The sequence below is a fragment of the Podarcis muralis genome, chromosome 14, assembly GCF_964188315.1.
Source record: "Podarcis muralis chromosome 14, rPodMur119.hap1.1, whole genome shotgun sequence".
Lineage (NCBI taxonomy): Eukaryota > Metazoa > Chordata > Lepidosauria > Squamata > Lacertidae > Podarcis > Podarcis muralis.
Window position 1 is genome coordinate 32,722,939 of NC_135668.1, and position 15,078 is coordinate 32,738,016.

The 15,078-nt window shown below is 45.5% G+C and overlaps 2 protein-coding genes, 1 long non-coding RNA gene and 1 other non-coding gene across 4 annotated transcripts; 1 reads left to right on the forward strand and 3 right to left on the reverse strand.

Moving 5' to 3' along the window:
- Positions 1 to 520: 520 nt before the first annotated feature.
- LOC114584393 (uncharacterized) lies at positions 521 to 2,456 on the reverse strand. The gene is made up of 2 exons (XR_003703656.2): positions 2,141 to 2,456; positions 521 to 1,014 (listed from the first exon to the last, which is right to left on the reverse strand). It is a non-coding gene; the product is annotated as an uncharacterized LOC114584393 (long non-coding RNA).
- On the reverse strand, positions 1,192 to 1,323 carry LOC114585011 (small nucleolar RNA ACA64). The gene has a single exon (XR_003703786.2). It is a non-coding gene; the product is annotated as a small nucleolar RNA ACA64 (small nucleolar RNA).
- Positions 2,457 to 3,447: 991 nt separating the features above from the next.
- Positions 3,448 to 7,327, forward strand: RPS2 (ribosomal protein S2). Its single transcript, XM_028706226.2, has 7 exons — positions 3,448 to 3,652; positions 4,180 to 4,269; positions 5,020 to 5,127; positions 5,802 to 5,975; positions 6,084 to 6,243; positions 6,821 to 6,912; positions 7,199 to 7,327. The coding sequence occupies exons 1-7, from the start codon at positions 3,470 to 3,472 to the stop codon at positions 7,280 to 7,282; spliced, it is 891 nt and encodes a 296-aa protein (XP_028562059.1). The 5' UTR covers positions 3,448 to 3,469; the 3' UTR covers positions 7,283 to 7,327.
- A 1,816-nt stretch (positions 7,328 to 9,143) lies between these two features.
- On the reverse strand, positions 9,144 to 13,522 carry NDUFB10 (NADH:ubiquinone oxidoreductase subunit B10). The gene is made up of 4 exons (XM_028706571.2): positions 13,315 to 13,522; positions 11,914 to 12,052; positions 10,196 to 10,335; positions 9,144 to 9,433 (listed from the first exon to the last, which is right to left on the reverse strand). Exons 1-4 carry the CDS (start codon positions 13,448 to 13,450, stop codon positions 9,327 to 9,329), a joined length of 522 nt encoding a protein of 173 aa, XP_028562404.2. The 5' UTR covers positions 13,451 to 13,522; the 3' UTR covers positions 9,144 to 9,326.
- Positions 13,523 to 15,078: the final 1,556 nt, after the last annotated feature.

The window sequence follows — 15,078 nt, forward strand, 5'->3', positions numbered from 1 at the left end:
ACATTAGAAAATAGCACCAAGGCTCATTCTGGTCAGGCAGCTGAAGACAGAAGGAAGCCATCAGAAATTCTGTGATCATCCCCAGGATGCACAATACCTTTGTAAGCTTCAAGGCTCAAAACCTTACCTAGAATTACAATGATGTAAATTGCTAAACTTCTCTTTATCTAGCTCTTGGACTTCCTGCAGGCCACACACCTTGCCAGCCTGTTTTGCACCATCCTTGAGCGTTTTCACCTGGCTGTAATGTGTCCTTGAACTCTGATAATGCCTCTTGCTTATCTGGAGGAGAGGGGTGTGTGTATGAAGGGAATGCCATCTTCAGCCTAAAAATGGTTCCCCACCGGATCAGGCAGCACAATCTGGAAGTGTTCCGTTGAAAATGCTACAGTTGTATTATCTAACAGCCCCAAACCCAAGAAGCGTATTCATACTTTTGCTGCATTTTATTTAGAGAAAGTTCACCCTGCTTCTCTCTCCTATTCAGACACTCCCAAGTGATCAAGAAGTACACACAATATGTATAAAAACAATCTTTATTATATCTGTCTCATGACCTAAAGCCAGCATACTATATGCCCCAAACTAACATTTTCACTCTCTGGGCAAACAAAAAACAAAAAAGCACATACATATTCCAACATCACTCCAAGCAGGGTCAGTAAAAAATGACTTTGTGAACAAGAAATGGCTAATTTTCTTCACTCTGCCACCATCGCAGTTGGCAATTGTGGGCCACACACCAACCATCTTCTTTCGAAGTGCAAGGTGTATGGACTTCTAAGATTCTGCTGCAGGCAGCCAAAATAGGACCCTAAGCATTGTACAAGTCTAAGAACTTATGACCCCCAACGTTAACATATAAAACATTCATAATTAAAATATGCAAAAAACACACAATTACATTAAAACAAAGCAATTAAAACAGGAGCCTTGGGTTGTGAGATGAAGGGAACACTTGTGTGTAAAAAGGTCAATCTTCAGAAACCAGTGGCACGCCAATGCAGATGGGGCCTGTAGAAAAAGAAGACAAGTTAGCACTCTGGTTTGGTTTTATAGTACTGTATGCCTTCCCTCCTACACAGCATATTTTTATTGGTTTCATTTATGGATCACATGCTATGAATAATCTCAAAGCAATTTCACAATACAACAAAAAACATCTATTGCATGGATCCTTCTGCTCGTGGGACATATAGGAGCATGGGTTTCATTGCCCAACACGTTGAGCTGATGGGCAATAAGCTTAATACTCCCTTTGCTTTACGCACCGTTATCTCACCCAAGGCCACTGGAAGAGGCCAGGGATGATTTTCAGACAGTGCCCTAACAACCTGTTGGCACAATACAGAACGCAAAGTAACGTAAACACCTACTGAGTTTTCTAGCACTCAGAACTAAACTGTTTCAAGCTGGGAATGAGGAATGAGAGAGCCATGCAGCGCTATGGAATTTAGTGGGTCTTCCTTCAAAGCAAGCTCACATAGGGCTTCCAATAGATCAACTGCCCTTGGTGCATCCATCCTCCTAGTTTCACTTTTAAGTAATCACCCCCAACTAGGTTCAGCTTAGCGCGTGAAATGGCACCCGAATTAATGGCAAGTCCCTCCCTACATTAAGAGAGATGCAAAAATTCAATAAAAGCATTTTTTTATGGTACATTTTCAACATTTAGATGTTTGCCGCCTTGAGAGTTGATAACGAAGTTGCTTGTTTTGAAGTGGAGACAGAAAATAAGGGTCTGCTGGTCTTGCGGCAGACGTTCCACTATTCTCGTGTGCACCGGTCGGAAAGCTGCACAGTCCGACGTGCAACAGTCCAAATGTACCCGCATTAGCTCGGAGACCAAATTTCGGGCCTCAACTCCCGGTGGCGGGAAAGAGCCTCCAGCGAGAAAAAGGCGCGTGGCAAGCAACTACACATCCCAGCATCCCTCGCGCCCCAGGCCTAGCTGCCCCAATGGCCAACTGACGAGGAGCATGCTGGGAGATTTAGTACTCAACCTAAAAGCAGCAACATCATAACTTCTTAGGGCAATTTTTTAGCTAAATAAATGTACCCAACAACTTGCTTTTTCCATGCAATTTGAAACACCACATGCCCCCCCTTCTCCCGTTCCCGCCACATGCCCTTCACCTACCTTACGCCTGCGAGACTGCAACTTCCTTCCTCCCGTCCGAACTTTTATAAACTTGGGGTTTTTTAATCATGCTCGATCCGGGGCTCCCTCCTCCAGCATAACACATAACACGCCTCTCACGGCTGCGCATTAGCTCTAGTTAAGGGCGGAGCGGAGAAACAAGTATGTATCGCGCGAAGAAGTAGTTCTCGCGAGATGCGCGGCATATAAATAGGCCTCGCCGCGCGCTTTCGGCCTTCTAGTCGAGAACACGTAAGTTGTGCCATGTTTCCTCTGGGGCTGGGGAGGTTGCTGAATCCTTCGGCATCGAGGGTCTGGGAGCCCGGAGTTTGGGCAAGCCCACCGCGAGGAGGATTAGGAGCAGTCCCCATCTCATGGGGAGGAAGGGATTTGGGGGTTTTTTCTTCCTCAGATAGCGATGGGGTTATGGGCAAGTCAGAGGCCCAGTTCAACATGGATCAGAAACCTTTTATTAGACTTTAGCATCTCAGAATGTACCTTGAGATTGAGCCTCTCCAGGAGCAATAAGTATATAAATTCTTGCATTTAGAAGTACAGTATATCAAGGGGGAAAGGATTTAGCCATTGAAATGTGCGGCCTAAAGTGGTACTGGCAATCTGATGCTGCTGCTTGATGAATGAGTGAAAAGTTTCATTGTAGCTGATCTGAAAGGAACTCGTTGGGTAGGACGTGGGAGTTGACTAGAACAATGACAAAAGTTCATCCCAGTTGAAATTTGGGGGTGGCCTAATTAGAGAAGGGTTTGGGGTTTCTCCCTAATGGGAGTGAAGTTGCTATGGAATGTTGATCATTCGAAGACAGCAAGACTTAGTTTTAGATGTCTGTGGTATCTATCATACTTGCTAAATCTGTTTTTCTGATTATGCAAACTGCTTTATGGACTGTGTTGGTGGGTTTAACTTGGAATCAAGAAGGTGGGATTTAAGTTCATTGACAGGTGTAGATCTCCCCCTTTAAATGGTTCTTATATGTATAAGAACCACTATATATTTTATTAATATATAAAAACCATTAATATATTTAACATTTTGAAAAGAAACCATGAAATGAGAGCTACCTGGGAAAAACTAGGGCATCTTAATTTTCTTGGCATTGGTGCTTGTGAATTTTGTCATATTTCTGTCACTGCCTAGGGCTGCTGATTCCTAAAAATGTGCTTTGGTCAGCACCCTACATCAACTTTGAATGAGGGTAGAAACAATTTTTCCTACTGCTTTTGTTGCTGTTGCAGCACAATATCTGTCACTGTCCATTATGTCCTGAGCTTAATGCACTAAGATGTTTGATGTGCTTTGTTTCTACAGCAAATGGCGGACGACGCCGGTGCTGCGGGAGGGGCAGGAGGAGCTGGAGCAGCTGCAGGTGGAGGAGCTGCTGCCAGGGGAGGCTTCCGAGGAGGCTTTGGCAGTGGAGGCCGAGGGCGTGGGAGAGGCCGTGGCAGGGGACGTGGCCGAGGGCGTGGAGCTCGGGGCAAAGCTGAAGACAAAGAAGTGAGTTCAAGTCACCTTTTTGGTGTTTTTAGGGAGCTTTCAGCAACCTGGTCCTCTCCAGGTTTTTGGACTACAGCTCCCAGCAGCCTCTTTCCAGCATGGGATGTTCAGGTTTTTTGAGTAAACATTCAAGAAATGGAAACTTTCCTCAGATGGGTTTGGTTTTAGAGTTGCTAGGGTTTCAACCATGTCCAGTGCCATGATCAAATTATTGGCAGGGGCAGACTACTCCTAGAAAGCAGATGAGAGGTGCTATTTTTGAATGAACTGCAATTAAAAAAAATATATCCTGGCAGATAGAAAATTAGCAGAGCTGATAGGTTTTCGTCTATTTGAACATAATCTTTCTTCTGTATACCCATTTTTTAACAGCAAATCCTACCCATAGCTTTTACATGGAAAAGATTGACGTTGTAGTTACTTTTCTGTTAGGGTGGCTAAGGCTGCAGTCAGTGTTTCTTGTATATATGGGATAAAGATCAATGTTTGAGCAGCTTGAACTGATTGCCTTTCATTTTCTCCCCCAGTGGATTCCAGTCACCAAACTTGGTCGCCTAGTAAAGGACATGAAAATAAAGTCTCTGGAGGAGATTTACCTTTTCTCCCTTCCAATCAAGGTATTTGCTCTATGTTAGGGGCGCTCTGTAGGGATCCTCAGGACTGAGAATGATTCACGGTGCTTTTCCATTGGTAAAGTTTACCAAGAGGAGGGGTTTAAGTCAGATCATAGGTCTATCTAGTTCAGTATTGTCTCTACACTTGAAGTGGCAGCCTGGACATTCTGAGGAATGAATCCAGGACCTTCTGCATAAAAGGCAGGTGCTGTCTCTTTTCCCCTAAGGAGAAGAGGTCAGTTGATGGCTCTCCATGATGGCTGTCTGAAGTAATCTTGTGTTCAGAGCTACTGCTATGCCATTGAATATCAGCAGCTGGGGAACAGCAACAGGAGAGGTCTGTTGCCTTAATGCTCTTCTTGTGGGTCTCTGGGGACATCATATGTGATAGGGTTGCAAAGGAACAACTAGAGGCTTAAAGTATTCTCCCAATTGTTCCTTGGTAAGCAAGGCTTGCTATTGTTGCCAATTAGCTGCTCAGCACTGATAAACTGTTGGGCACTTAAAGCAAGCACTGTAGGGAAATATTTCCTTTTGGATCACATGGGCAAAGGAAAATACTGCACTTTGTGTCAGATGCTTGACAGGTGAACCTGCCTACTTGTCACAATGGGATATGGAAGAAGTCAGGATCTGGCCAACTAGCCAGATCCAATACTCCTCCTGAGACATACCATTGTTTTAATACCTCAAACTTTGTGATTAATTTATGCTTACTGCTAGAGAACTGATCAGTTAATGTTGACTTCACAGGAGTCTGAAATCATAGACTTTTTCCTGGGCTCATCCCTGAAGGATGAGGTTTTGAAGATCATGCCTGTTCAGAAACAAACCCGGGCTGGTCAGCGCACCAGGTTCAAGGTAATGTTTTGCATCCATATGAATTCCAGAAATTGATCTATTTTCGATTGGCCTCAGGCAACCTTTACAGCAGAAATTCACCCAAAAAATTGTTTTCTTGGAGATACACTCAGTCTGGCCCTGAAGTGTGTTAGTTTGGGGCCAGGGCAGGAGCACACTTACCGTTGACAGAGCTTGCTCTTTTACATTTATGAATGAACTACTTACCTGTTTGCGTCTGCCTTGCCAAATCTCTGAGCCAATCACATATGATGTAGAGATGGTAGAGAATTGACAGCCAACGGCAGAGGCTGATTGGTAAGAGGCAAAGCCAGAGCAATTAACCCTGCAGAGGGCAGCCTCCTCGAATCATCTCACAGCGTTGGCTAAAATTGGGCTCCTAATTTGTTCCTGGACTAAAACTCCCATAATTGCCACTGTTTGGGCTGATGTGAGTTGTAGTCCAAAACATCTGGAGGGCACCAAGTTGAGGAAGGCAGATAAAGATAAGTGGATTTTAAACAGATGAATTGACATGAACATCCTGTTTTTAGTTGGCATGATCAGGGTGCCTGTGTTCCTCAGGAATGCCTGTTTAACACTGGTATGTTCTGTTGAGGCTTCTGTGCTATGGTTAAGGGATGTGTGGATTTTAGCTGCAGCCCTGATGAAACTTCTCTCGTCTTCCTTTTCAGGCCTTTGTGGCGATTGGTGACTACAATGGTCACGTTGGTCTTGGGGTCAAGTGCTCCAAGGAAGTTGCCACCGCCATCCGTGGGGCCATCATTCTTGCGAAGCTGTCCATTGTGCCCGTGAGGAGAGGCTACTGGGGGAACAAGATCGGCAAGCCGCACACTGTACCTTGCAAGGTAACGTTTGACACTTTGCTAAACCAGGGCTTGGGACTTCAAACTAGGCTTATTGACATTAAAATATCCATGCCAGTTTCTTACTGTGTGAAACTTGTGTTTGTTTAGGTAACAGGTCGGTGTGGGTCCGTACTTGTGCGTCTCATCCCTGCGCCACGTGGTACTGGAATTGTGTCTGCCCCAGTTCCCAAAAAATTGCTGATGATGGCTGGTATTGACGACTGTTACACATCAGCGAGGGGCTGCACTGCCACCTTGGGCAACTTTGGTACGTTTCTATACTTCTCAATTTACTTGGTCCTGTCTTGAAAAATGACAGTGCAGTGCAATAGATTGTGTCACTGTTACAAGTAATTCATGTAAAGGGCAGCAGTAGGCATCATGGGCCAGAAGGAAGAAAAGTCTGACAAGCTGCCAATTTCTCTAGGACTTTTGGTTAAGAGGTGAGAAATACTTCAGCCTTTGCCAACTTTGTACCTTCCTGTTGGGACTGATGGAAGCTGTAGTCTAAAAATCTGGAGGGCACCTGGTTGAGGTGCAGCTATACTTTGTGTGTATACGTTTTCAGACACACCCAGAGTAAGTACTGCCTTTTGGGATGTGTTTTGGTAAAACTCTCTCCGCTCTGCTCAGTTGTACCTGGTCCAAGTGGTGCAACTGTCGTTTTTCGAGAGGGAAAGCAAATGAGTTTGTTTGCACGGCAGTGAGATTCAATGAAATAGTCTCTCTGTTCCTTTTCATACTCAACAAGGCAATTATATCTTTCCAGTAGCAACAACTGGTTTTGGTGCTGCCAGCTCAGTCTCGTGTACACTGGTGACCGTGTATGATCTTTTTTTCTGTAGCCAAGGCCACCTTTGATGCCATCTCAAAGACCTATAGTTACCTTACCCCTGATCTGTGGAAAGAGACTGTGTTCACCAAGTCACCTTATCAGGTAAGAGCAGCCTTGAGAGCTGTAGCATGCATTTAAGATGTCTTTGGGAATTCGCTTTATTTCATGAATCTGTGCTCATAGGCAGGGGTGGGGGGTACATTATTAATCATGAATCCATATAAGAACCAGCATTTCAATTCTTTTGAGGGCTGTGTTTAACAGAATATAGCTGCTGCCATCAGGTCAAGCTGCAGTTAGCAGGTTTGACCACTTCAAAAGATTACCTGGGGTGAATGAGGTTCAGAAACAATTTGTATGTTCATGGTCTCTTTGCCTTTCCCTGCAGGAGTTCACTGATCATCTTGCAAAGACTCACGCTACCAGAGTGTCTGTGCAGAGGACCCAAGCAGCTGCTGTGGCAACTACCTAAAAGATGTCCTTTAAAATAAAGTGACCAAGTGTGATTTTTAAACCAGTCTCGCAGATTGTGTGTAGTGTTTGTTGTTGGGTGGGTTATAGGATGTTGGTGCCTCCAGAGGAAATAAAAGAACATAGTGTGGCTGCTGGATCAGGCCAAAAGAGCTCATCTAGTCCAGCATCCTGTTCTTATAGAAGCCGGTTGGCAAGCTTCCCAAACAGAACCTGGGTACAACAACACTCTTCATAAGTGGCATTCAGGGGCATCCTGTCTTTAGTGAAGATAGAACATTGCCATTAGTAGCTTTATCTTACTTGAATGTCTGATCTTTTAATTATAGTGCTAGCAAGTGCCCAGTATAGGTTGGACCTAGCATATGACATTGATATTTTAGGAGCTCTTGAACAGCATTAAAGGGGATTTACTGCCTTACAGGATTGTATCCCAGTATTAGTCATGCTCTGAGTAGACTTGAAATTAATGGACTAGCCGGTCAATTCATTTCAGTGGCTGAGCAAGACTGTTCGGTAACCCACAGCTTTTCTGGGGGTGGGATTTCCTCATGTGTAGCTATAGCCATTGGAGAAAAAGGATATTGCCACCCTTTGTAAGACACAGGCCCATTTGGATTTTTGAACAAGTGCTGTGTGCATATTCTTCCCCAAAAGATCTGGGTAAAAGTCACATCCAGTAGAGTTGCATTGAACAGCATTGGGGGGGGGGGTGCTCAGAAAGACTTGTTGCCTCAGTCTGTCTTGAGAGAATGGAGTGCACCTCTGGGGATGAAGTCAAACCACTGGGGGAGTCACAGTGCCTGCTGTGGCTGTAGAGAAACTGCTGCCTACCACATTTTTGCTGTGTTAACACACAAGTGACCTCTGCAGGGTGCAAGCCTGGGTAGGGTTTATGGAGGTCCTAGGCTGCACAGATGAGTGCTCCCCCTCAGCCTCACTGATGTGGTCAAAAGGAAAGCGGAGCAATACATTTGGCACCAGCTTGGCTGCAGGAGTTGTTGGAATTTAATAGCCTACCTGGTACCCTGCTGGTTTTGGCCCACAAATCCCATAACCCCCACCCCCGAAGGCTTTTTTGCAAAGGCTGCAAATGGCTTAATAATGGAAGACACTTTAAACAATTGCATCAAAGCTGGATCCCGCGATCTACCTTACCCATTTTTAATCTATTTTAGTTTTTAAAAATTACAAATGGCATAATTTCCATCATTCCTAACCTACAAGAGCAGTCCAGTGCTCTGACCATTTGGACTGACCAGAACTACACTGCCCAATAAATAATAATTTTCTTTATACCCCACCCATCTGGCTGGATTTCCCCAGCCACACTGGGCGGCTACCAACAAAATAGTTAAAATACATTAAAACATCAGTCATGAAAAACTTTCCTAAACAGAGCTGCCTTCAGGTGTCTTCTAAAAGTCAGTTATTTCCTTGACATCTGATGGGAGGGCGTTCCATAGGGCGAGTGCCACAACTGAGAAGACCCTCTGCCTGGTTCCCATAAGACAAGACTATAGTTGGGTTTACTAAAGAAAAAACAAATTGCAGTTACTGGGAAAGTAACATATCTAAGCTGGTGCTTTCACAGTAGACTACATAAAATTCTCTTGAAGAGTGTGTTGTGGAAGTACACCTCTTAAACCCTTTACATACATATACAGTATGTGGTTAGCCAGGCACCTAGAAAAGCAACTTATGTACCAGCCACTTGCGTCAGTGACTTGTAAAGGCAATTTTTAGTTTCTAGGCATAATTCAAGAAGGCAAACCCATCCTGCCATTTTTCAACCCTCTCCACTAGTTTCCTCTTAATCCCACTTCTCCTTTCTGTTGTGTTTACAAAGCAAAGACAATCTCAGCATTTACAGCTTTATTTTCTTCCCACTATACATTCTGAGTCTGCCTTGTATATGTTTACAGTAGTTCTGAGAGAACAGCACAGATGATGCTTGATTTACCATCCATACAGTGTAATCTGCAGACACACACGCTAGTTTGTCTGTTTGGAGCGCAAATCCCAGGCCAAAGTGACGAGAACACTTAATGTGCCTCAGCTGCTGCCTTGGCCTCCTTCCTTTCTTTAATCATCCGGTGCTTCTGCTTCATTAAGCATTTGCGAGCAGTTCCCAGGCCGCCAAGTTCGCCATCTAGGATGACAGTGGAGAACAATCATGATCTGAGAGAAAAGGGGAGACTTCCACTGCAGAATTACATATTAAGCATGCTAACTTGCCATCAAAAAGTAAACAGTTCGTTTTATTTGTATACCACTTTTCTGCCCCCCCCCAAATCACATCAAAGGAACTTAACAACAAAGAAAACAAGAATGCATTTTGAAACCAAACAGTGCAAAAACAACATAGCAAAATAAAATGCTGTACTGAATGGTAGTCTAGTATCAGAACATTAGGCCTGCTGCTCAGAGCAAGTTCCACTGTCATTTACTTTAAGATTGGTGATTTCCTTGTCTCTTTCTGCCCTCTGCCTTTCTCTGTCCTGCACAGAGGTGAATGCAGGAGTCTTGACTACTACTACTGTCAAGCTGAGCTTTGGGGGATTTTTGTATGTGTACACACATAGCCAAAACACGACTCATAAGGCAAGAACCTTTGCTCCTCTGCGGGACAGTAGCTCATCCAGGCCTCCCTAGGTCTTGAAGCCACTTGGAAAGCAGCAAAATATGCCTCCTACCAGAAGCTGAACTCTCAATTCTACCAGCATGGCCCATGTGAATTGTAGTCTAAGCATATCTGGGAGGAACCAGGGAGGCAAGGCTGCCCCAAGTGCTGATGTGGACTTCCATACCAGCTTCCCAATCCCACCTGTGTGAGCTCAGGATGGAACATAGCCTTTAAGTCAAATTGTTTTCACAGTGGGATGTAAATTTGAAATAATACTAATAGACTCACATCTGTCGTCATAGGCCTTGGTCACCTCTTTGAAGTGCTGTAACTCTGCTGCACAGTTCTCCAAATAACTGGGTCCTTCCCGCTGCTTGCAAGCACCCATTCTCTCCTGGATGATCCTCACAATTTGTCTATCAACTAGCCTGTGGGAGTGGAAAGAAAGAGATAAACACTTGAATGCAATAATACAGACTTTACCTAAGTCCCTGGATTGAAATTCTGTACAGAAAATTACACCAAGTCCATATGACACATCAAAAACACATAACACAAGCAGTCCAACAAGATTATTTTATCTTATTTTAATTGTCCCACAAACCCCTCCATAGTCCGCTCCACTTCCCAGCCTCCCTCCCAATCTAATATGCAGCCACATTCCTGCTTCCAACTTTCCTTTTTTTATTCTATTGCTCTCAAGTCTCCTCCTCTCTGTAACAAGCCCACTCTTGCTCCCTTCCTACTCCTTATGTCTGGAACTGCCTCCCAGTTCTTTGGCAGGGCTTGCCCTGTAATTTATTTCAAGCTCCTCTTCACAACTCAAATTTTCCATGTGGACTTTAGAACCAATACGCAGAGGTGGATTCAGGGCAGCACAATTGGTTTCCCTGCACAGAGAGCAGGGGCCAAGGGACTGCCTTCCTGCTTCCTTCCCAAAGCCTAGTGAATGCTGAGCTTTGGGAAGAAGGCATGAGGGCTCTGACAGGGTCCTATAGTCCTTCCTCCTTCTCAGAAACTAGTTAGCATTTGCCTAGCTTTGAGAAGTTGGAAGTAGGGACTTTAGGATCCTGCAAGAGCTTCACACCTACTTCCCAAAGCCTGGCACCTCCCTTACCCAGCTTAGTGAAGGCGGATTTGGATTGGGGGGATGGCAGCGTCAAATTTTGTCCCTGCACAGGGCACCATATTACCAAGGCCCACCTCTGCACTAGGCCAGACTTTGCTAACATGGTGCCCTCCAGATGTTTTGGACTGCAAAGATCATTGATGGTGGGAGTTGGGTTAGGATGTCTGGGTTTGTTGGAAGCTGAAGTACAATCACATCTGGTGGGCCACAAATTAGCCTCCTCTGATCTAGGGAAAGCAAAAACATCAGTCTTGAGGGGAATAATTTCTCAGCCTATTCCTGCCTCCACAACTGTCTTCTGCAGGAGTGGAGAATCTTTTCAGGTTGAAGGCCGCATTCTCTTCTGGGCAAACATCTTAAGGGCCACATGCCGATAGACTGTGGGGCCAGAGACAAAAATGGACAGAGCAATAAATGCAAATTTTTACTTTTGAATGGTAGGCTAGTTCCTACACACAATCATAAACCTCTCTAGCCAGGAAAGCAGGAGGCATTATCAGAGATCAAGAACACTATCCAGCCAAGCAGAAACACTGAAGGAGGTTGCAGAACAGGGTTAAAAAGGGAGTGGAGACCAGGGGAGAGAGTCCTGAGGGCCAGAAAGAGAAGATTGGAGAGCCGCATTTGGCCACTGGGCCCAAGGTTTCCTGCTCCTGGCCAACTGCAAGCTTCTTATGGCAGGGACCCAAGCACTACATACACTGATGATACTGTCTAACCAACAATCCTTATTTCTATCCTGAAAGTCAAATAACAATACTGCAAACCATTCAATCCTTAGAAGACTGTAGGCAACATCCTCCCAACTCTGCAGAGAACATTTGGCAGGAGAGCCGAACTGCAATCCTACCCACCCTCCGAAAAAGAGAAGACGTACTTATCTCTCTTCCACTGCATCTCTGCTTCATAGTAACATAGGTAGTCATCCTCCAAGCACTCTGTATAGTCCGGCACACGGCGGAAGTTCCGGTGATAGTAATAAAACTTGTTCTTTGCATGTTGGCGCTCTATCCATTCTGCAGGAGTGAAATGTCCAGAGAAGCTTTTCAAGATTCAAACAAAAGAGGTCTTTTAAGCAATACGAAGCCAAGACAGACTCAACTCGTGGAAAATTATGCCTTGCAGGGAGCTCCCATAAGAGAAGTCTTCCTGCTGAACTACAAATCCCATAATCCTTGACCACTGACAGTACAGGCTGGGGATGATGGAGGGTGTTTTCCCAAAACATTTAGGCCGGGGCTCAAGGTTGGGGAGGATGAATTGAAGAAAATCTACCCCTCTTCCAACCTGCACTCCACTTATCCAAGAGCTGGGGAAGATAAGCCTCTCCAGCAGCAGTTCTCAATCTGTGGGTCCCCAGATGTTGTTGGACTACAACTCCCATCATCCCTGAGCTCTGGCCTTGCTAGCTAGGGGTGATGGGAGTTGTAGTCCAACAACATCTGGGGACCCACAGGTTGAGAAAGGCTGTGTCTCTAGGATGCTGACTGAAGCTAATGGGTGTCCAACAACATCTGGAGGACCATTGGTTCCCCACCCCAGACTTCAACATCATCCAGCCTCCTTCTACTCAACTCAGCCCCTTCTCCACTTGCAAAACCTCCATAGCATTTAGCTTCTCCCCTGTTCTAGCCCTGCAGCTTTCTCTTGGTCCCTCTCCTGCATTCTAGCACCATCCCAGCCCTTTCAAACTTATAGACCAGTGTTTTACAAACTAGGGCCTCTAGCATTTTTTTTGGACTACAATCCCCATCATCCCTGACCACTGGTCCTGCTAGCTTGGGATGACGGGAGTTGTAGTCCGAAATCAGATGGAGACCCAAGTTTGGGAAACCCTGTTCTATACCATCACCTGGGGTCCTAGCCTCTCCTGTTGTAGGCCTTCGCTGTACCCCAGGTCCAACCCTGCAGTGCACACACTCATATAGCACCCCCAGCACCCCGATTTTTTTTCTCCTCCCTTGTAGACACTCCCCCCAGGTTTGGAGCCCACACCCTTGTGGCCCTTCCTATGCATTCTAGCCCCCAACCCTTACCTCAGAGCTACACCCCTTGGTTCCTGGCCCCGCCCCAGCCCTTCACTCCATTCCTGATTGTAGTACTCGCCCACTCTAACTCCACCCCTTAGTTCCTAGCCCCACCCCACACTTCCACCCCTTTGTGCTTATAGCCACGCCCTCATTCCAATCCCCGCCCCTTGACTCCTGGCCCCGCCTCCAGCCCTCCCCTCCCCATTCTCTAACCCCGCCCTTTAGCTCCTGGCCCCGCCCCTTCTCACCCCTCCAGGCTGTGACCGGCGCGTCGACCACGACGCGAAATATCTGGTCTACCAGGTACAGCGGGTTGGTGAGCTCCGTCTTAGGGGTGCGAGGAGGCGGCGCGCGGTACACATCCCGGTCCGGCTCTTCGGGCATCGCTGCAGCCTTTGCGCGAGCGAACCGATGCGGACAAAATGGCGGCCTCCTTGGCAGAGGGACCGGGTCAGGTTAAGGAAAAGAAGAGCGCATGCGCAGCTACTCGTGCCGCGCGCGCTGCGTGATTGGAGGCGCAGTTTGTAAATATTGGCGTTAAGAGGGTCGAAAGGGTGCAATGCGCATGCGCCTTCTAATGGTTTTTATTTAAAAAAAAATCTTCCGATGACTGTTGGGATATGTAGTTCTCTTTCTGCAAGGGCTTGCTCTGAAGTTTTCTTCCCCACTGTGGGTCTCATTAGCCCGATAGGAGTTGCACCCGTTGAATTTCCAGTTGTTCAGAAGCTAATGGTCATAAGAGACAGTTAAAATAAACTGGCAACCTTATAGTTTGGAAGTTAGTGGCAGAAAAGGACACGGCAGACCAAGTTTCAAATCCCCACACAGCCATGAAGGGCACTGGGTGACCTTGAGCCAAACTGTGTTGCACCTCCCTACCTTCCCACCTCACAGGGTTGTTGTGATGATTAAATAGAGAGGGAGAACCACAGATGCCACCTTGAATTCCTTTTACAGGAAAGCTGGATACGCATGTAATAATTGATTATAATAAATTTACTGATAGTGCCTTTGTCATATTTATATGCCACCTACAAAAAGCTTAACTTTGTAAAGCAGCTCTAAAGAGACAACATGGTGAATGGGCTGGATGAAGAACATGAGAGACTAGGGTTCAAATTCCTTACTGCGTCACTTTCAGCCAGTCAGTGTCCCTCCTTTTTTCTCACAGGGTTGCTGTGATAATAAAATAGAGAGCTCTTTGGACGAAATAAAGCAGGATTCAAATATAATAATAGAGGGGGGAATAACACCCCCCCCCAAAAGAATCCTGAGAACTGTAGTTTGCTCCTCACTGAGCTACAGTTCCCAGCACCCTTAACAAAACACAGTTCCCACGATTCTTTGGGTGGAAACCATGTGGTTTAAACATAGGGTTAAACCACGTGGTTTAAGGGTTGCCACATTTTCCCTGGCTCTGATTCTGTGCTTTAATATTAATTCTGTTATCACAAAGTTAAGCAAATAAAGTTTTCTCTACCACTTTTATCATCATACTGAGAAAAGCTCCAGCTAAATCTTTGCATAACAGGCTGTTGCTAAAAGCACTGGGGGAGGGGGAGGGCAACCCTACATTGATCTAAAAATATTTTATTAATGAATAACAAAAAAAAAAATGCTGCTTTGCTCTGGCTTACAATCTAAAAAAAATTGACAGAAAAGGGAATGGATTGAAAGGGAAGAGGGGAAAGTATTGTTACACGCCACCCCAATCTCTGAACAGTGCAAGATTCTGAAGGATGTTTGGATCCAGAATTGGCCTCCACAGTCACTTATGGACTCATTGTTAAAACCGTGTTTATGGAAGACAATCTTACTCGGCTACGAGTGATCACCAAAGAAGAAGAAGAAGAAGACTAGGGTTTGTGTTCCCTTTTGGGACAAGGAGGCACAGCAGAGACCATGAAATGTGGTTTATTTGCACATATATACAGCCTAAACGTAGATGAAGGGATAGCAGAGCATTCTCATCCCAAGCAGGTCTGGCCTCGTCCATAAGCACAGCATTGGAT